Source organism: Syngnathus floridae, chromosome 14 (assembly GCF_059516105.1).
Source record: "Syngnathus floridae isolate MCC-2025c chromosome 14, RoL_Sflo_1.0, whole genome shotgun sequence".
In the NCBI taxonomy this organism is placed as follows: Eukaryota; Metazoa; Chordata; class Actinopteri; order Syngnathiformes; family Syngnathidae; genus Syngnathus; species Syngnathus floridae.
Genome location: NC_142426.1, coordinates 4,947,762 through 4,970,265, shown reverse-complemented (window position 1 = coordinate 4,970,265; position 22,504 = coordinate 4,947,762). Strand labels below are relative to the sequence as shown.

The 22,504-nt window shown below is 49.3% G+C and overlaps 1 protein-coding gene across 1 annotated transcript in view; it reads right to left on the bottom strand.

Annotated features, from left to right (window-relative positions):
• phlpp1 (PH domain and leucine rich repeat protein phosphatase 1) overlaps positions 1–22,489 on the bottom strand; it is a 28,858-nt gene extending 6,369 nt beyond the window's left edge. Inside the window, exons 1-6 of the mRNA XM_088396570.1 lie at positions 20,204–22,489; positions 5,349–5,545; positions 4,790–4,915; positions 3,646–3,794; positions 1,531–1,677; positions 172–399 (exon numbers count right to left, since the gene is read on the bottom strand). Coding sequence (XP_088252696.1) covers positions 172–399; positions 1,531–1,677; positions 3,646–3,794; positions 4,790–4,915; positions 5,349–5,545; positions 20,204–21,722 — 2,366 coding nt within the window. The 5' untranslated portion in view covers positions 21,723–22,489. The remainder of the gene's footprint in view (positions 1–171; positions 400–1,530; positions 1,678–3,645; positions 3,795–4,789; positions 4,916–5,348; positions 5,546–20,203) is intronic.
• Between the last annotated feature and the right edge of the window lie 15 nt (positions 22,490–22,504).

The following is a 22,504-nucleotide window of genomic DNA, read 5'->3' as shown; positions in this document are numbered from 1 at the left end:
AAGTTACAAGGAGTGAGGCATTAACTTGCAAAGAGTGCAAGTCATTGCAACTTAACCTATGGCGGCCAGACAGCCATCGGAGTCACGACGAGCAAATCATTTCCTGATTCTCGCCGATCTGACTTCTATTTCTTTCCATCACGAGAGGCACAATCAAAGTTCAATCTCTACCTGAGATCGACGTGTTTGACGCGGAGCAGCCGGAAGTTCTGCAGGGTGAGCGTCTCCAGGTTGTTGCCGGCCATGCACAGCTTCTCCATGCAGGCCAGTCGCTCCAGCACCTGCGGCACGTGGCCAAACTGGTTGAAGGAGAGGCCCAAGTACGAAAGCCTCTGGAGGGTGCCCAGCTCCTCGGGGAGTTCCGTCAGGCTGTTGCCGTCGAGCAGAAACGTTTGTAAACTGTGTTTTAATGAAAAGAAACCAATGATTAGTGCCCATGAAGCAATGAAGTTGCATAAAACGACCAGCAGGTGGCGTCAAGCATCCAAGCGGCCACTTCTGGTATGTGCAGCATACAGGATCATTCCGACAGATTAACTTCTCATCGCACTCACTCATGCGGCCTGTGCGTGCCTTTATGTTCATGTTAAATCAAAGCCGTCCGAGTGCAGCTGCTGAATCACGCCTCGCTAATGGCAGTGCTCCTCATAACATATCTCAAAACAATGTGCGATCGGAAATCTCACCTGTCTGTGAATGACTCTGTGATTCGGGGCTACGTGCAATGACTTTTACATTTTGCCATGATAAAAGCAAGGCTGAAAACTTTCAGGACAAATATTATAAAGTGAAAAAGGAAAACATGGGCGCAGCTGCTCTCACTTCCAAGCCAAAAGGTAAGCAGAGCTGCACCCACCGGCTTTGATTGGATGAACAGATTTGCTTTAAATTTTTGTAAGTCACCCTAAGTGCATATGCAGAATTTTAACAATCCTCACGTGACTCAAGAAGAAACTTACTCCTCAACAAAATGAAATATTTCACAAAACACGTTGACACGCAATCTGGTTATCAGTCAGTGTTAGGTCACATGGTCACGCCAGACAAAACCTCAACTAATCCCATCTGACATAAAACAACAATTTGATTTAAGAGGCCTGTAAAGCAAAGCGAAGCGGAGTGCTACAAGCAGTCATGAATCAAACAAGCCGAGAATTAATACGTAAAAAAAAAAAAAATAGCAGAGACGGACATCCGAGGGGGCGGGGAAGACGACGTCTAAATGCCACAAAAGGGGCCGAGCGTGTTGGAACTAGCGAAGCGCCGCACGGCGTTTGCACTGCCAGGTACTTGTTACTAGGTAACAGCTAAATTTGACTATGTAAACTTTGGACGCCCGGGGGTCAGGTGAAAAGTTCAGCCACTTTGAATTGAAGCTCGTGACGACCTCGCCTAAGTTCTGTCAATAACAACAAAAAAAAAAAAAGGGTACTTCAATAAATTGTCCTTTTTTCTATTTGTGTGCGCCACACAGTATGTTTGACTTTGCGCCCTAAAGACCAAGGTGACTTGCACCCCAGTGTTACCTACTTGGTCATGGCCCCCACGGAGCCGGGCACAGAGGGCAGGTAATTGCAGCTGAGGTTGACCTCGGTCAGCGTGGGGATGTCGCAGATGGCCAGCGGGAACTGGCTGAGGTGGTTGTTGGACAGGTTGAGGCTCCGTAGACGAGAGAACCTGAGAGACACCACACGGCATTAAGAGCCTCTTCATGGAGACTTGCAGTTTAGCAAACACAACCCTGACGTCTGTGTTGTCTATTCAAACCGAGAGCGCTGACATTTGGAGAGGCGTCCCAAAGCAGAAGGGTGACCTTCACGTGGGGCGACACTGTTTTTACTCATATACCTGAAAAGAGGCAAGTTGTTTAAACTGCCTACAATGGATTTTTTTCATCCCACTATTTACATACACACACACAAAGGTGACAAAAAAAAAACAGGTCTGCACGATTGATCAGGGCTGGTAAGTCATTCCTGCTGAGGGTGACTCCTGCAGGCATTGTGCGTGTGTGTGCGTGTCATTCAGCCATTCCATCAACCTCTGCAATCTGCTGAGTAATACCCGTATCACTTTCCTACTCCTCTGCTCATCTGTCCTATCATGCCATCATCTTCGAACATGCGCCTGCGTCCTCTGCGTATCCGTCTGAAGCCGCTCGAGTGATTTTATCTCCAGCAACGAGTTTATGATCTAACAAATCTGTTTGTCTCTGAGCAGGATTAAAGGACAGTTTGACAAAACTCAATGGAGAGGGGGTGTGTGGCATGGCCTGTGGTGGAAGAAACCATTAAAATGCAAGAAGGGGAGAGACAGGGCGTATTTCACTTGGATTAATAAAATAAAATAAAATAAACGCATTGGATGGGTGACAACCAAAATACACAACTTGGCATTCATCACAAATTTTAACCAGCACGTTAACAACTTAACTAAACAAACGAAGTGGAATTTGCCTTGGTAAGCAAACAAAACAGACGATCATCAATATTTGTACTGCACTAAAAGTGAATTTGCATGGCCGGTGAGGAATGACCTCCGGCTCAGACAGGCTCACAGATGCATGCTGGGAACGTTTGGTGCCAAAGGAAACGGCCAGTCCGATTATTGCCTATCTGATCTGCCGCTAAGTATTTGGCCAGCAGAGCAAAGACGGCGGCAGAGAGAGGAGACAGGCGGCGGGTCCGTGCATGGCTCTCCCAAAAGTGTGATGTTACATACACACACACACGCACGCACGTGCAGTGCTTGTGATTTCTTTTTTTTTTCCCACAACCCCAAAGACAGCCTTTCACAAAACAGTCCCAAAAAAGCACTCATGCACATGCTCTGCAAAAATAATTCTACTCTCAGCTAAACACGTCTTTCTCTTGACTGACCTCATTTTGTGTCATCGCGCTGAGTCAAACGAGGACGAGTCCACTCACGTTTGGCAGCGCTAAGGGGATGTTTCCGCATTTGGCGAGCGCGGAAGCTGTGCCTCGCCCACAATAAAAAAAAATGAAAAACTGACTTTGTAATTGCTCGCACAGGGCTACGGTCCGATTGGAACTGTTCCGCTTCTGACTTCGGATCACAGAAGCCCGACTCGTTCGCAATTTGATCCGAAAAAGCAGCACGGGATCGTACGTTTCCATAAGCACAACGGCGCTCAGGCATTCCTGTCATTGCATTTGAACAAGAAGACAAGCGAAGCCCGTGGACACGAGTGTCCTCTGAGAATTACGAGTGTTCTCTTTCTGCAAGCGCTTCGAATCAACAGAATCCGCCGGCAATCTTGAGCATCCACGTGACTGACCGCACAATCACGTGAGCTATACTGTACTTTCTCGGAGCGCCGCAGTACGCATGCAGCAGATGGTGGCCGTGGCGAGAGGGAGTCACATTAAAAGCGCCCCCGCTGATGAACATGGCCTTCTGGGCTTCTTTGGCTCTGCCTGCTACATTGCTAGCCTCTTTGGCCCCTCATTCCTGTTGTTCAGACTGCAGGTGGGACACCTTAGTGGTCCAAACCGGTCAGTCACGGTCTGCTAAACGGAATGCTATTATGCTGTGCTGAGAGTGACTTCCCCCACCCCCCATCAGACAAATATTTGTCTTAGTTTTAAGCAAGCTGATGAATGCTAAATCGTACGAATGGGGTACCTCTGCAGTTGCTGCAGCCATTGGTCGGCGGGCAGGAAGTTGTGTTTAAGGTTGAGATGGGTGAGATCGTGACTGTAGAAGAGGTTGGGGGGAAGCTGTTCCAAGCTGCAGCAGGACAGATCCACAGAGTTGATCCTCTGCGACACCATCTAGAAAGAGGCCGGCGCGTGGGAACAGAGATGCGAGCGGTTAAGGGAGATTATAATCTGGACAACGCTGCGCGCATGCGGATTAGAGCTGAAGGGGCAAGCGGCACCAATCGCTTTCCAACTCGCCGAGAAGAAAGGAAAAGCGCAGCGGGTTAGTTCAGTGACCTAACGCATCATCGTGTTAGCTGGCCAACTGAATGCGTGCGCATGGCTTGCTTCTTGGCTAGCACATCAAATACAGACAGGACCGGACACTTGCTTGTTCGATAGCAAGAATTGGAGCCAGAAGAAATGGACAAATTCTATTTTAGTTGTTGTGAAACTGAAAGGTATGAGGTGAATAGGTGATTTTTTTTTTCTTATCATATTGTACTGAGCGCCAAGGGGAGATGGCAGATAAATAAAAAAATATATTTATCTTCAAGCTCATAAATCTCTAAGGGGAAGTTCTCCCTCAGGGCGGACGTCAGAGTGAGGAGGCGGCGACCTTCATCAGTTGGCATCTTTGAGTCTTGCTCGAGGCAGTGCTCGAATGCAAACCGGCCGCTCTCCAGCAAAGCCAATTTCACAAACCTTCGAGTCTGAAAGAACGTGCTACTGACACCTACTTGGACGTCCGACGTGACGGACGAAGTGTATGTGGTCGCGGCTTGGCAGGCGGCGCCTCTATGCAGGCTTCTATTATGAGTGTCCCTCTGGGTGCTGCTGACATGCACGGCCCGATTCATATTTAGAAAAGAGGTTTTCTGGCTATGACCTACTTGAGTTCAAATGAGAGAAAGGAGAGGGAGTGAGCGAAGGAGGGAGGGTGACGCGAACCGTGAGTTCCACACTTAAGTGTGGACCGCGATGAGGTACGCTCACTTTGCTGCGCTTGCACATGCCGTGTAATCGTTCGTGTTAGCTTTTTTGGTGTGCGTGTGTTTGGTAATGCGGTTGGTTGACCCGTACGTGAAGCACACGCATAATAAGCACACATTATCTCACGCTTTTACCTTGGCGGCGTGTCTGTGCCAGCGGAGGTGTTCCGTGAAGCTGTCGAAGCTGACATAGTACGTCTGACTCTGAGGCCCGGCCGAGCTAAAGGCCAAACAGTGATTGTGCTTCTTTACTTCCTCGACCTGCAGACAAAACACGCACACACACAAAAACAAACAATGAGAGGCATGAGCTACTCAAATGGCCGGTTAATGTGGTCAACACGAGCGGAATGAATAAATGAGCAAAAAAAGGAAGTTATGTTACCATAAGGCTTTGTCATTTATTTTTGTTATTTGTATTCAGTTTGAATTGATTATCGTGGCGAATGACGTCCATAAAGGTTAAGCGTGTTAAACATTTCCAATGGAAAATCCTTCTGTATGTGTACAGTTCAACAGAGTGTAACCGTGCCGCCGACTCGGTCCGTGACTGTGGTGCCAAGCGCGACGACAGTCTGGTAGGAGGCGAGCCTTTGTTGACAGAAACAATTACTGCATGTGTCGAGATGTGACAAGAGTTTTGGTCAAATTCATCAAGGACGAGCGTTGAGCGTATCTGAAAGGGAGAACGTACTTTCCCTCCGATGAGCGGCAGGATGTGCATCTTCCCCGTCTGGCTCTCCTTGACGGAGGAGACGATGAGGCAAGTGCCGCAGAGGATGACCTGCCGCCTGGTCCAGCGGTTGACAGGCAGCTGCAGTTTCCCCTTGCGCACGTTGTACATCCCCGACAGCTGCACCCGCTCGGAGCTCTCGATGTTTTGGGGCTTCCCTGGAGCACGAGAGGGAGGAGGGAGGGGTTGAGTAAATGTCCATTCTCTGGCCGAGAACACTGTACGAGATTAAACTTGGCAAGACATTTGTTGATTTCGTAGACGAATGCAATTTGAGCGCCACAGTAAATCAGAAAATAAAAAATGAAATATAGGCGAATAAAATTCTTACACATCACGTTTGCACCTGCGTAGCAATTAAGCATCTTACGGGAATGCGGGCGGAGGCTGCATTAGCCACAAAACCATAAGACCATACAAACTACACGGGAAGGCCACCATAAATATTTTACCAATAAAAAAAGGTCACGAAAATGATAAAGGTCTTGAAATGGTGATTGTAGGAGTATTTAAATGAGTGCACTAAAGGTTAACGACTCGCGGCATATCGGAACAATCCCCTGACGTACATCAAAAAACGCAACTCCTCGGGGGGTCAGATCATTTGGGACTCAAGCAATTTTCCATCTATCCATTTTGTTTTATGCGGGCTGCAGCCAATCCCAAACGACGCCCCAATTAGAGGTTGACGACGGTGGTCAACTTTTAAGGTGCAAGGTGGAGCTCTAACCACAGCAGGGTTAGCATTCCAGGTTAGCATCCGAGCTACATTCATTCAGCACAACCGTAAGCCTCACATGTCCTACTTTGAATATTGCAATTGAATAGTCTGGATTTGACGAGTATAATCTCCCATCCAGTGCCAGGTACACTTGTGCTGTGATCTGGTGTCAGTCACCTCGCCAAGCAGCCCGCGAAACCCGACAATCAGGTTTGCTTATCGGACATCCTTGTCAGACTCGCGACGCCTTATCGCCGTCTGGAAACGTCCACCTGCTTTCACTCAAGCTCCACCTCCGCAAAAAAACTTTCTTGGGGTGCCTCCACCATGTCCAGTCTCTCTGTTTGGTGTCTATTTTCACGAGTGGTGTCGTACTCGGCAATGTCTAAAAATCATTCGGAGCAACAGTTTATGTACAAAATGTTGCGCAATCCCCCTGACCTCTTATTCTCATATATTTCACCTCAGTGTGAACACAAATGTGTGTGTGTGTGTGTGGGGGGCACCAAAATGGGTGAGGCTAAATTATGGGAAAAGTTTGAGAGCTGGGCCACGTTCATCCCCGCTTGTAGCTTTAATTGTGGTTACAATTATTGAATGAAATCGATCGCTGATTTTGTTAAAGTGTTATTTGTGATCGCTGACCTTTCGTCCGCCAATCTTGTGTTTGCAGCAAAATCAATTGCTTAGTTTGCAGGAAGCGTTTGCTTTGGCTTGTCCAGTGGATAACGTGACATGTCGATTGTACACGTTGGACGCTTTGGTGCTTCCACGGCAAAGGTGGAGACGTTGTCCCTCGTGTAGCCATCGACTAGCCTTGTATCTCTCCAAGCAACGCCGCACTGTCAATTGTCAACTCTTGTCTCGCTAAAAGTGGTTCGTGATTGCTGCTGCGCCGCTATTTTCTGAAACAAGTGGAGTGTGCAGGAAGCAAACGATCTTGAGCTTTTCTATCTGCTTTTAAGGGCCATGGCAAGTGCCCGTTTGCCAGCATGCCCTACACAACACTGCTTTTAGCAACTAGCTAAGCACGTTTACATTTTTGATGCGATAAACAGAAGCGGCGGCTCCTTCGGATTTGATTCTAAATACAGTCGACGGCAGGTGGTCCGAACCCTTCTCACATTCGAACTTGGGGTTTGTGGTGTTTACCACAGGGCAGGATGTTGCAAGTAGCTGACCACTGGGCCATGTGCATATTTGGTTCTGGTTGCTAAGAAACAACCGGGTGCCTTTTTGCAAAGTAGTTACAGCCCCGGTACAGGTGTACGTAATTTTGTGAGCTGGCCGTCAGTACAGCACTTATTTGCCAATCCGTCGATATCCACGCAAAGCTATGCCGCATCTTAGTCAGTGAGTAAGCAGCCTGCCTAGCGCCTTCTAACTTTGCCATAAGGCAGAAGTAACCAGCATGAAGAGAACTGCATGTGAGGCATTAGACAAATTATTTAAAAGCTTTTAGCCTCAATATGTCACATGGGCACATTTTGTGCTATTTTTAGGCCCTTTTGTTGAAACGTGCCATCCGCCAGCGATGCCAGTGAAAATATGCTCCTCGATTTCTTCTTAATCGTCGCTAATATGCGCAAACACGCACTAACAATAATCGTTGTGTCCCTCTCAATCGGCCCTCCTAAATGTTGCTGGAGCGTGAAAGTCAAAGCCTGCCTGCTGCCTGCGGAAGGACAAACTTTCCAGTTGTGTGGGGAGATGGGAGGGACGCCCACGTGAGCATCCTGTTTACACTGCTGGAGGAAGCCAATGGAGGCTCTTGTCTTAGCTCAGACGTCAAAAAGAATTTCTGTAGTCCACGTGCGACACCTACGCTGAGAGTATTTTAAGACAACATGATGTTACTCATGCTGGGCATCCCATTGTCTTGGAAGGATGCAGTGGTAAGAAGCAGAGCTGGGTGTGCGTGTGTGTGTGTGTGTGTGTGTGTGTGTGTGTGTGTGTGTGTGTGTACTGGACAAATCTATTCCTAGACCGACTATGACAGGAGTGTGCATGTGTGCATGTGTGTGTGTGTTCCTGGGGATGCTTCCTTCCTTTTCCACAAGTTCAGGATGTGCGAATCTACACACGCTCACTAAAGACGACATCACCAACTACTGGCCAAAGGCGAAAGATGCGGTGGAACTTGAGGAGGCGCTTGACACAGCTGCCTCACAGTTCTGAGGCCGAATTCCGGCTGACTGTGGAGTTTGTTCTTCCCGAGTTTGTGCGGGTTTTCTCCTGTTGCTCCGACTTTTGACATCTTCTTTGTAGCCTATCCCCAATTTGACACCCGTACCCTACTTGGAAATCCTACTTGAAAGTTCCTCTTTATTATCGTTTCATTTTTTTCGACATGGTTTAAAATGGCAATGGTGCGCGAGCTCGACTTGAATGAGTTAAGGATAAATTAATTATCGTTAGATTGCCGGACTAGAAACACAGATGAGTACAATGTCTTCAACACGTTGCCCCACTGGCCTCGATATCTGTCATTGTTAGCAATCGGTACCCAAGGCTGACCTCCCTCCCACCATCCATCCCTTCATTTACCAGATTCTGTTTTTTTTTTCTCCACACTCTTGAAGTTTCCCGGCGATAAAAAGGACACATCCTCGCTCAATCATCCCGGGCCTCGCTAAATGCAAGCTGACATCGGCGCACCTCGGCTATACGACGGGGCATGCGGTACCGTGGGCCAGCCGTGACCCACATAAGTCACGGAAACACATTTGCAGCATCTATAGCGGCAGACAGATGTGAGGAATCCCAATAATCCCTCAGCCTCTGTTCCACTCTTCCTAGTATTAGCAACTTAATCAATCTATTATATCCGTAGCTAGTGGATATGGCTTGGTTCAGGAGCCATCAACAGGAGCTTATGCTAATCAAGAGCTCGACCCCTGCTAACGCTGAACTGTTCAAATGAGGGATCAGCGCAAAACTGGACACTAGGACAGAACGGCTGCTCAGTATCTGCAAAAAATGTCGGTACCTGATGAAAAGCATGCAACTGGATTTTCAGTGGACGCAATATATTTGACTAAAGGTGACAACTATGTGGGAAAAAACAGGCACAGATAAGACAGAGCGAGAGCAGTTGTTAGCCTGTGACACAAATAACTTGCCCTGCACTTTGGCGACAACGCACACACAGACACGTGCGTAACGTCCGAATTGCTCTACAGCACCGCCGGGCACGTTGGCAGAGAAAAGGACCGTTTGCCACCATCACAGGTGAAGTGAGCGGCCATTGTTACCGCGGCGCCTCCTTCTAGCCTCACGTCGCCTTTTACCCTTCAGCAGAGACACGCTTTCAAAATGTGACAATCGATCCCGAGGCGCTTAAATGCCACGGCTTCGCAACAGATGATCTTGAAATGTAAAAGCACCAGATGCTAAAAAGTAGCATTAAGGAGCAAGAATTTGTGCTTTGTCTCGTGATGAGCACAAGGTCACTGACTGGATGCCATATGCATCTGCCTGACTCCATCTGTTTTGTGCAGCTTCACGCGACTTGCATCAAAAATAGCTTAGGTGCATATTTTTAGCCGGCCGAGAGCGCGCCTGTGAAACGTTTGGCGACGTGTCTTGTGGAATCACCAATGCTGTCTTTAGTGATCGCCTCCGCGCAATTGAATCGAGTAAAAGTATTGTTGAAGTGACATTTGGGTAGGGGGGGGAAAAAATTTCATTCAACTTGTTTTAGACTCCAAACTCGTGACCCCAGATTCAGGTCAAGGTGAACTCGACTGCAGTGAGTTGAAATTCCAAAGTGGATCACGCACACAAAATTATAATCAAATGTAAATCCCGCTTTGTTTAAATGGCAACACGAGCAGTTGATTAGCTAGCTGAGCTCCTCGTTACGGCCGGCGTTCATTGCGTACGCCATTAATCGAGCAAACAGGATTAAATTGCGCTGCAGTTTCGTGGTTAATCCACATCGGCGGATGCGTGTTGGGGCGCGAGGAGATGACTCGGTTGGCAAATTCAAACGCTCTCGACAATGAGATGATTTGCGATAAGATGACGGGAAGTGTACGCGAGTGGAAAAAGCTTTGTGACATGAGCGTTGGCGCTGCTGTTTACTGTCACGAAGGATCTTTCAGCTTGAGCGCCTCGACCGTTGAGTTGTGTCATCGCTTGGCTATGCGGCTTTCAACGGCCATATTGATTGATTTTCATTTTTTTTTTAAGCACTTGCAGTCATTTTAATTGAATTGTTGAAAATAGTTATTTTGTTAGTCTAAAAGGAGCTTCTGATGAGCTCGTGTCTCTTGTCGTTCGTGTTAATTGAACCGACGTTGACGCTAACAAAACCGCTGTCGGTCTAGTGAAACAAATCCTGTACCGGGATTATGCTAATTTGTGCTGACACAGCACACTCAATTACAGTGCTGGCGAATGTTTATTGACTGTAATTATGACATCACTACTTTGTTCCTACATGTACAACTTCAAGTTACATCGCCACAAAAGCGTCATGATGAATCCAGTACCGTACTATAGCGGTTTGACATTTAGCTATTTAGCGCTATTAGGCTATAGCAGCTGCTCTATCTTATTTTTGCAGACAATATTATTGCACGATCTCTAAATCCCGCACAAGTCAAGGTAACCTATGGCTAATTGCTGTTCCAAAGCAGAAGCAGATGCGGAAACGCAAGTGAAAAAAGGCCTCGCCACGAAGTTTATCAATCAATATTCCGCAGCTATAAATCTTGACAGAAATGACTTTTGGCGCTATATGGTGAAAGCCACAGCGCCATTTAAGTCTGCGGCCCCGTCCTTCACACCTCTCCTGTGCGCCATGAACATGCTTTATCAAGTAATTCGATCAATATTTGCTAAAAATAGCCCCAACCTCCATGCTTAACAGACGTTCCGAATTTCAGGTGTTGGCAAAAAAAAAATTCCCTTTTCCTCTTCAGTGATTCCCACAGTGGGGGGCGGATGCTGACGTAGATGAATGTGTGCACGCCCCCCGCCCCTGCCCCCTCCTTGCACAGAGCCGTCCCCCTTCCCCCAAACTCCACTCCTGCTGCTGTTATGTAACGTGCGTGCGTGTTACGAAACCTTACACTGGAAAACACGAGCCTGCTGATCAGCCAGCCACTCGGAGAGAAAGACTCGCAGTAATAGAAGAGCTGCGGGGGATTTTTCGACCCCTCCCCACCTCCTTTTGTTCAAGACATGCTGATGTCACCCTGGTGAACAATGTGTGCGAGTCTGTGCGTTGCCTCACACACACGCACACCCACGAGATGCATGTGTCTGATGTATGGCTGTGAAAGCGTGCAAAGCTCATCAATGAAAAATGAAGTGTGTTTGCAGAAAAGTATGCGGATATAATGCTGTGGGGTGGTGGTGGGGGGGGGCATTCAGAGCGCCTACTGCTTTTTGTGGCAAAAGCGATTGATTGGAATAATGAATGGGGAGGCACGTAAACAAGGTGAAGTCAAGCAGAGGTGGTCAGTTCTCAGAAAGTGCAGCGGAGTAAACACTTTAATCGCATTAACTGACTTGCACGCACGTAATTGTAATATTGCTTCAATTTTGCCCTGCTAGAGGAAAAAGCACGACGCTTCAAATTTAGATGTTCCCCCCGTTTAAATGTTTGGACATTTTTTCATGAGTTGGGGTTCACCTGGGACAGATATTACAAAAGAAGAAATAGATTTATTTTTGGGGGAATAGTTTTGTCCATTTTTAGGCTTACAGTCCAGTTGTCATGTAATTATGTCAATATGTACTATTAATATATTGGGACATGCAGTGTGAATCCACCCATATAATATCTTGCTGCGTGTGTACTCACCGACAAAGCCCACCAGCGTTTATGTAATACAGTGTAGTGTAAAATACAGCTCAAACGTTAAAAGTTGTCAGCGTGCGCATTTCACTCCTTGTGAAAGATGAATTAGCCGCACTCACACACACTCAAGAAGTGACTTGCTGTTGTGTGATTGTAAAGCAGGCTGAAGATCCAGGGTGGCCTGTTACATAACGTGCGCCTCTCTTTTTCCCCCTCACACACACACACGCACGAACGGAACAAGACTCGCTGCTTATGCCTTCAAATTGAAAATATGAGCATGCAGTGATGCTGCTATCCATTTTCCTCTTTCCGCTCTTCCTCCTCACGTTCATATTTAAAGGCTGACTGGTTTCACGTGTCAGCCGCTATTTCTAAAGCAAGATACACACGCCGTGACCTCATTCTTTGTACAAAGGCTAAGAAGCCCCGTTTGGGAACACGTCACAATGTGTCCTTTGCGACCCTAACCCTAATCTTGGCCTGCAAGAAGTGGACAGGTGATGCACGACACCGTTATCGGCGCGCCCTCGGTCTCGCTTATCACCGAGCGGCTCAACGGGTGCACGGTCGACAGCTACGGGTCAGCGCCATCCGGGCACAGGGTGGCACACACACTCGCTTAGACTCATGAATGATGCAGCGCCTGCCCTCGGGCTTCCCGCTTTCTCGCTGACACGTGAGGACACATAATCAGCCGGCGGCGCAGAGAGAAGCGCACGCTGCGACGGCTTCTGTGACCTCGGCTGCTGTCGAAGCGGGCCTAAATTAAACGGCGCAACAGGTGAGCAAATTAGGCCGAGAAATGTAATTAATAACAAATTTGTGCTTGATTAAATGACATTCACTGCTTGGGGAGAAAAAAAAAAACACTGGCAATTTGGTATCTTAATCTCGATGGGCAAAAGCCTGCACGACAGAGCGCGGGCGGGCGGACCTCGGCCAAGGCACTAATGGTTTCATTGCAAAATCAATGAGCAAACACTTCTGGAGCTTTCCATACAACTAATTACAACCTGACCTGATGATGCTACATATTGTTTAAAGCTTTTGGAGCGTGTGCGATGGCACGGCAAAGAAACGGTAGCGTCATTTTAAGATAGAGTGCGGCGTACCCCCTCTAGATCCTGCAGTTGGGGCTTAGTGATGCTGCAACCAAACACCCCTGACAGAGACCCCCCCCTCAGGAAATGCAGCAGGGGATAAAAGGAAAGCATAGCGGCATCAGAGCGGGGCTGACAACGGCAGCCTCTGATACGCCGACTAAAGAGGCGAGATGAGAACGTTAATTGGGAGGCTGGTGAGCGTTTGATGTGGCGGGCATACACACTTGCGACCGAGCAGACACTCCCGACTGTTTTGTGGCCCCGGGTTTCCCTATTCCTTTGTACCAAGACAGCTGGAAATGGTGGAGGAGATTTTACATTCGGTCATTACTGTACCTGCTCTCTCGGGGGGGATTTTGTTGATATATCTGCAGAGGTTAGGCACCAAGCCCCGCCCATAATTTCATTACTTATAATAGTGAGACAGCAGAAAATAGTGAGATGTTCTAATTATAGACGCATCAGGGGATGTGCATAAAAAGAAGGCAAATTATGGAGCTGCTGCCAAAAGCAACTACCTACAAAGGTGTATGGGCACCTTCAGTCAAAATTGAAAGGAATCTGCTCTTTTTCTACTCTAAAAAAAAAAATGCATTCCTGTACTCTGATCTGTATGTGAGGTAACAAAAATAAACTCTCTTGATCTGCCTGTCCAGAAATTGGACAAAAGCGTGTGCAATTTGTTGTCTGCAACCTGGCCAGCCCTGGCAGCATTTCCTTCCAAAAGCATTTGTTCAAGGCAATCTTTTCTCTGATCAACTCACGGATGCCCCGCTGATTTGTGATGCCTTGTTGTTAATAATGCGAGCGAGAGGCCCGACTTCGAATTCTCCCGAGAGATCCGGCGAGAAGCGCATCCTTGGTTATCACTTGTACTTAACCTCTGACGACGCTCGATATCAGACGCTGTGACTGGCAAACTGCATCGAATGCTCCATAACAAAGTTAAACATATTTTTGGGGGGTTTCCGCAAGAGCTACGATCCACTCCGGCGTTGTCACGCATCGGTGCGCATCTGCAATCCGGTAACTGCTGCTACCAATTGGGTTCTTCTCTAATCCCGGCAGAAGGGCACGGTGCTGAGTAATCAGACCCCGCATCTGTGCTTAAAGCTACAATCAGTCTCGACTAAGAGCCGACAGAAAGGCCTTTCACACAAGGAGGGCGAAGGAGGGGAGCGAGCGAATGAGAGGAAGAGAGCGATTTAAAGAGCTACTCCCCCCCCCCCTTCCCCGAACGACTAGTGAACGAAACGGGGGACTGCCATGTTGTGGCACATTCCCGCGGCCCCGCCGGCCGGCCCTCCCTCCTCCTTTCTCTTTGTTTTGTTTCAAATGTAACAAGGCCTGGAACAGTGGAGAGCTGAGGCGGGCATCCGGGGTGTTTTGGCTCGCCGTTGTGTCACATGCAGGGGCCATGTGAACGCCGTGCCACACGGACGGACAAGCGGGGGGGAAAGAAAGGAAGTCCTTTCTTTAATGAGGGACACTTGAGAGCGAAGTGGTCCAGATCTGGGTGATGCTAAAGTTAATGGCAACCAAGTGCAGCTCTTTCTGCATTTTACGACCGTCCGACCGTCCAAATGTAATGGAGCGGACAGGCAAGCCTGACGCTACAGTTGTCTGATTTGCATGCAAATACATTCCCTAAATGTCAGATTAAATGCCTTCTCATCGTTTTTTTAATCAATGCTAGATAACTTCCCGAATGGAGTCAACACAAAAGTAGGACTAAGTTATACGACACGTGGGTTGTACTTTGCTCCTTTCTTGGGTTCTTTATCCTGTCATGTTTCCGTTCACACGCCGGGCAATGAGGAAGTGTCATTCCTGTATTTCAGCATTCTTTGAAAGAGACGACCTTTGAACCAGGTGATTTGAGAGCTCCCAACCCCTCCCAACTTGTGTCCGAACACGAGGTTTAAAAAGCTTATCTCGGTGTGTGCAGACAGCACAAAAAAAAAAGATTCTGTGAGAATTTGCTCAACAATCCAAGTTGTTAAGCATCGATTTGGGCTTGGGTTGAAAGAATCGGCCTATTATTGGATATTCATCCTGTGGGTGAAAATTGAAATGGCGCATTGACGCACTTGTCTTGCCTAATCGGAATTTTTGGTCGCCCCCCTTTCACGGTGAGCGCTGCAGATGTTGCGTGGTATTAGGCCGTGCTGCGGCTGATCAAAGCGGCGGCGAGCGAGCCCCCCTGCTGACCTGTCCCTAATCCCCCCCCCCCCTCCTTCTTGCGTGCAGCCGAGGTGGGGGGCCGGTGCTTAGCTCAGGGACAATGGGCCTTTAAATGCCTGAAGCACTGAATTACCTGGCGCATGAAAAGTGTGTTTCAAAAAGCTGCTTTGCCTCTAAAGGGGATGAACCGATTATCAAATGAATCGTCTCGTATTTTAATAATCGAGTTTAGACACACACCTTACTTTGAAACTCCCACAAACTGAGAACGGCCGGCGGGGGGGAGGCACCATCAGTTCATATCTTTGATCAATATTTTTTTTTTAGGTGACCGCTGATTGTTAGGGATGAAGAGCAAGTTGCAATAGAGAGATAGGGTGAGATAAATGAAAAGTGTCAGCTGGTGTGCAGGAGGAGGAGATCTAAGGGGCGAAAGCGAGATTGAGGGAGGGGGATCCATCGATCGAGGGAGCGCGAGGGGAGTAGAGCATGGCGGGTGGGAGGATTTCAGCCAAGGAGACAATCTCCGTTAAACAGAAGAGCGTTCCGCTCCTGGCTCTCGCTGCTACAAGCGGATGCCGCCGCCGTCCTCTGGGTAGACGGTGACGCGTGTACCGCCCATTTTACCGCCCGTGGCTGACGTGTTAAAGGATGAGAAAATGGATAAAGACTCAGATGTCAATAAAACCCACACCAGCACGGTCAGAACACACAAAATCCACATAGGAAGTCCAGAGCCGAGATCTGAACCCCGCGGCGCCAAACTATGAGGCCGAGGTGCTAACCACTACTCCACCGTGCTGCCACCTACACACACTTTAATTTGGAAAACAAAAAACAAGCGCAGAGAGACACCAGCATATTGAGTTTAAGCTCGGGAACGTGTCAAATCTGATTACATAATTACATAATGACTCAGCAATAAAACGCCCATTGGATGTCAGGTGAGGACATGGAGGTCAGCCTGACATAATGTTGCCTTTTTTCCTCCGGGTTTCGAAATGTACATCGCAAACCGAAGAACGGCCGTCCAGTCCGGTTCAGTAAAATCCATATTCTGTTACACAAATTAGTTTTGAAGCGTGCTTCAGAGTGACCATTCATAAAAAGGCTTCTTCTCCTTCAGCCTGGTAACGGAGACGTACGTAATCATGAGCCAAATCTGCTCCTACGGGCTTGCGCAAGTCAGAGAGACACAAGAGATGACAGACTGAGTGATTCTCTCCGTTTTAGCAGCGACCAACGAGGCGGGATCTTCATTAAGCCTTTAAACCCTGCAGAGTCCTTGAAGTCATCACGTCAGCGGCCCGCCTCCTCGGAGAAAGCCCGAGGTAAAAAACGGAAGGACGCTTTTAGAGTCATCGAAGCGCCGTTGTCTTTTCTGAACACGTCTACAAGGAATAGAGACATTAGTAGCCGACTCGCAACTTAATTAATACGAGCGAGACGGCGGGCGCAAAGCGTTGCAAGCTATCCAATTACCACGCCGCGCTATTATATTTCCATGTTGCCATTTGGCCATATTGATATTGTGTTCATTTGAATTTTAATTACGTCGAACGTCTTAAGGAGACCTATTAGGCGCATTCATCACAAGCGGCCAAATGCGAGCGCGGGCTGCTCGAGGCAATAAAGCAAAGGCTTAATATTTGCAAACGCGCATCACAGCAACACTGCAATATGGCTGCCGCGGAAATAGGTTTGGAGGATACCAAATCGCAGGGCAATAAAAAAGGATATCTATTCAAATGGATGGAACATTCAGGTAAAAGCAATGTGGCCGTTATCATCGAGGTCTGATCAGATAGCATTTTATGAGCGTCCTGTCACAAACTATTTCCTCTTACCAAGTAGTGTAAAGTACATCGGAACACTCGTCCATCAAGCAGCTATAAACAAACGTGGCGTGCTTTGACACAATGAATTGCAACTGGATGATTTCTACTTGTTCACCATTGATCATTCGTTATGCTTGTGTAAACAAAAGACCAAAAAAAGTGCAATTTACAAGCTAACGATTCCCGTTTGATAGGGCAAGCAGGGTGCAAAAGGCAACAAAGTGCCCCAGATGAGATTGTTTGCAAATCCGAGTTGACTAATGAACCTAAATAATTCAGCGCGCCGCCTTGGCTTGGTAAAGAACTCGAGGTCCCGGGTCTCTTGGGAAACTTGGTGCCAATGTGCGTTAGGGCTCACTATGCCATTTCCTTTTCAAACACACACACACACACACACACATTGTGTTTTGGAAGAGAGCCATCCAGGCAGCGGACAGCTTCATTACTTGCTGAGTAAAAGAGTGGCCTGCACATTATTCAAACGAAATCCACCAGAAATTGAGATTTTAGCCTTCATACTTTTGTGATTTATTTGGTGTGCGTTAACATTTTTCTGATGCGAAATGCTTCCAAAACTGTATCTCAACAAAGTACCATTTTCTCTTCCGGATCGCAGGAATGTAAACAGGAAGTGCACAAGTGAGTAGTACGAGTGTGCGCAAATGAACCCGCGTCGCTCCGGCAGGCACATAAATAGCCGAGCCGCAAGCCAATTATCCTCCGCGGCGCAGCGAAAACACGTGGTGTTTGAAAACACGTGCACGATGACAGGCTAAGCTCATACGTGCTAAACCGATGACTGCGTTGGTCGTTTACCGGCTTCGACCGTTTACGAACATTAGGCTGTTTGGAGTCAAACCTATGTACAGTAATCGCTTACTTAAAGAGACGCCTAGCCTCGGATTGCTTTGCTCCAATAACGAGCCAATTCTGTCTGGGACTGTACCAGGACCACAAAGCAGTTGACGAAATGATGCTGGATTGAGGAGGCCCAAATTCCTCAGACTTGGATTTCGTGGCAGAACGTTTGAGTCGACTGAGGTTGGATGCCTTTCTCACCATAATTGGCGTCAAGTATGCGAAGTTGGAACAGTACCCAAAGCATGCACCAGTTGAATGGGTCTTCGCGTGACCTAAATTTGAGTTCTGTCTTTACACCTGAGTTCCAATAATGCAGTCAGGGTGCGAGGCACTACAAGAGGCTCCCTGTGCGGGCCCGCTCTGAGCGGATCACTCGTCATCCTGCCAAAGAGGACAGCGGCTCTTTGATCCGAGGCGCCCCCGATGTACATGCACATGTTTGGATGTTTGGACAGAGCAAAAATGAGCTCCCTCCTCTGGTCGCACGGCAAAAGCTTGACCTGACCCTTCGGCGTTGAAGGTCAACCTGTCCTTTGGCGAGGCCCGATATGTCCAATTTTATGGATCAAGCAAAGTTGGATCCATTTTGGGGGGGGGGCACAATGCTTTTATTGAGCCACATAGCTATCACACAATAGATACTACACTTCCTGTATCAAAAGGTCTGCGCAGACAAGGAAGCCTTCAGTGAGGCCGAGGACTACAGTGGTGGCAGCTGCGCCAGAGAGTCGGCCAGAAAGTCAGATGAGGCTGTCTGTCTCCACGATCGGGCCTGAACCAAGCCAGCTCAACATGTGGAAGAATGGCATGACTGACGACCCCCCCCCCCCCCACACACACACACACACACACGCCCCCTCTCTGCACTTCCTACGCAGTAAACGTGCTTGACATTCTCAAGAAGCCAGCGTACATTCCGCACGTGCTTTTGACGGCGCAACATGTGAAAGAGCGCGGCAGATGTCACGGTGGGGGTGGTGGCGGGAATCGAGCGACGGTCCCGGTTCAGACGAGACGCCCCGTCTGAGGCACCTATCCAAGTGCTATTCGGTGTCCCTCTGTGCTAGGCTGAATGAGCATTAAGGCCTTGTGCGCACGGCACCGTCGCCTTGGTTGGAGCTGAGGGAAAGGGGAGGGGTTGCTTAAGTGAGTTACTCAGGTGACCGAGGTTAAGCCGTCTCACATGGGACGTGGCGGCGTCGCCCTCAGAACTTGTTTTTTTTTTCCCCCAGCAGAGCAAGAACAGGAGCGCATGTGGCCATTGACAATGTCACGTTTGAGGACCGCCGCTTCAGAAAAGGGACCTCGAGAGCCTTGCATCGTTACACGAGTAGTCCCTCCCCGTCATGTCTCAGCGTTCCCCTTTTCCACATCCCAAAGCAACAGCATTGGAAAGGCTTTCCGAGCCGCGCCACAGCACGTTAACCCGGCTTGGCAGGAAGTTGTGACAGTTGCGCCGCTGCAGGCCGGTAGTACAGGCAGGCCCGGCGTAGCATCTCAATGACCACACAGTCCACAGAGGGAGTTTTAGTGTGTCCCGGCCACGCTGCTCCCCGGCTCTGCTCTCCATCCGACCACAAAGGCATTCAGCCTTTTCACGGGGAGGGGGGGGACCATAATGGGGCGAAAAGCTGGAACAGGGCCCCCGTGTCGGAGCGCCATAAGTTGTGGCGGCGGCTTTGTGGTGATGTCATGCGTGGCCATGGGAGCGCAGTGTGCGGCTGCGGTCTGACAAAAGGCGCCCGAGGCCCGGAAGAAGCAACACAAACAACAATAACGACAAGAGATATTTCAAAGAGGCCCGAGTTGCTGCGAGTTCAACTGCAAAACTTTGCCCAGCTTTTCTGCTTGGATTTGAAGGGACGCTCGCAACAAGCCAGCCTAGCACGAGGACCGGATGCACAAGGATGCAAGAGTCCAGTTCACGGGCTTGGGAACCACCAAGGAGCGTCAAACATCAGCCAAAAATAACGGTTTTGTAGTCTTACCGTTGACAGCAGTTGCACACATTTAACAACGGTTTGAATAATTATGAAACATAAATCTATTAATCAAACATCGATATGTTAAATAGCACAGACATTCAACGAACAGATTAAGTGCTTGTAACTTTAGTAATTAGGTGTATTGCGCCACGCAATGCATTCTGGCAACCTAAAAAGGAACTTTTTTTTTTCATACACTATACGTATTTACAGTTGGCCTTTCACCTTTACCTCTCATCTGTCAACATGGGAAAGATGGCAGCATCGTCAAGGCTCGCAACAACATTCAACAAATGAAAATTAACATACCTGCATAGAAGCGCAGCAGGGAGCCCATTTCTGTGTTAAGGCCTTCCTCTTGAACTCTCCAAGGGTCCTTAAATCCAAGCTTAAAGAGAAAGTCAGTCTGGATCTGCAGGGGCCTCTCATCTGGGCTAAGCCTCCTGACTGCTTCGCCGTGCAGCTGAACATACAGCGTGGGGCTGGACTCCTCTGAGGAGCCTCCTCCGTGGCCAGGGGTCAGGGCCGATTTGCCGGCGTTGCGGCCCGAGTCCTGGATGTCAGGCGTGTTACCTGCTGAGCTGTCTCTGGAAAAGGAGCCGGCACTGCTGCTCGCGGGCAGGCCGTCGGCCATGTCGCTAAGGCAGACGTTGCTGCGCTGCTTGTAGCCAACACCGTTAGAGATGGGATCCAGGCCGGCGCCGGATGTGGGGCAGTCCAGCTCCAACTCGTCCGAAGAGCTGCCGTACATGTCAAGGCCCTCCGTGGCGCTGTCGAACGACGGGCTGAGGATGGACGCGTCCGTGCCGAGGATCATGTCGTCGCTCAGGGAGTCCCTGTGCTCGCTGAGCCGGGCCCCGGAGCTCAGGTCGTCGAAAGCGCTGCTTTCCACATCGGAGCCAGAATTGAGGCCGTAGCTGTCGGTCCCATTCCTGTGCTCTGAGTCATCGTCGTTAGGGGTATCCATATTGGAGTTCAAGTTCAAGTCTGACAGGGACCCTGTTATGTTGTCTTGGGACTCTGACTCAGGGCTGAAAAGTTTTCCATCCTGTTGCCTCTCATCTGCATTGGTCATAAGCAGCAGTCTCATCTTGTCACCAGGGCGCCCCCCTAAATCGGACGCTTGCAGGCCAGGCAAGTGGTCATATTCGATACCGGGGTCTTCGTTGACCTTGCACAGATTGTAGTTATACTCGTACTCGACGCTGCAATTGCCGTTTTGGTCCATCTTGGGGTTGTCTTTGCTTAAAATGCGCATGACAGAGGTGGACTTGCCGCAGAGTTTGCTGAGGCGGCTCGCAACCTCGCCGGCAGTGGTGTCCGCGGTGCAGAGGACCGGCCTGGGAGACGCGGACGTCAATCTGTCGTAGACGTGGATGGCGCCTCGGTGGAGGTCGGCTCTCACCCACTCGCGGTCGGCGGGCTGCAGCTGCATGTTTTGCCGGTGCTTGAGCAGCGTCTTGCGGTCCAGACTCCGGGTGTGCAGAGAAGCAGACGACAGGGCCGAGCTCATTTTGGAACCACCGCAGCCGGCCGTGACAGCCGAGGAGGAGGCGGCGGCGTTGCAGGACGCGGCTGTGGCGGCGCTGAGGTTCCGCTTTAAGCGCCTGCGTTTTAGCAGCAGGGAGCCGGTGTTACTGGATAAGCCTCGACCGTTCAACGCCGCAATTCGGCTCGCATGGGGAACACCGTTGCCGTTCTTTGCGTCTATGGGGGAGAGAGCTAGATGTCCGCCGCTGTCCGTTGGAGTCCGCCGGCTGCTGGACACTCCGCTGGGCTTCTTCGTTAACTTGCATCCATCGTCAGCTGCAGCCTGCACACTCTCCATCGTTGCCAGTGAGAAGTCCCCCGCTCGGAATAAATAAAGGTGCGCACTTGGTTCGGCCGAGCGCGTCTACATTTGAAAGCCCGAGTATGTTCCCACCGTGGTGAATACCCGCCAAACGGGCGGCGGCGTCGGTCACTTGTTCCACTAGTAGTCATTCACTCTTCGCCTTTTCTTTCCCCTGTCGCCGTCTCCTCCGTCGCTTCGAGGGAACATTTTACCGATTCAAGTCGATGGAAAAGAGGAGGCAGGGCGCGTAGGGACATTTCAGGGCGGAGACGTGACTGCGCGTCCCGCTTGGACCAAAATACTCTGCTCGAATATGCAATGAACGTCGGCCGACCTCCTACGCAAATACCGCCTGATGTATATTCATGAGGAGGAGTCAAGATGGCGTTGCCACACAACAACAAGGCGGTGCATCCTGGGATGTGTGTTGTACCGGCTCGCGCCCCTCTTGGAACAGGGCTGGGAGGAAAGGCTTGAGAACTACATCTCCCATTTTCTCAGCTCTGGGTCATGTCAGGCGGCTAAGGAAGGCAAAGCTTCACTGGATGTTAACCGTTGGTTTAGCTTAGTTCCGTGGAGCGACGTATTTTCTCAACGACTTAAGTGACGTTAAAGAAACGACGGTCCTACTGTGGTACCCGCTGATAAAGTTGTCAAATCCGCTGCGAAAGAAAAGCTTAATGGCGTTTCTGTCAAGTGTCCAAGCGGATAAAGTTGCCACCGGGACGCCATTTCACGTGAGCGGCTTCTGTCGATATAAAGGCGTTTCCCGCCCT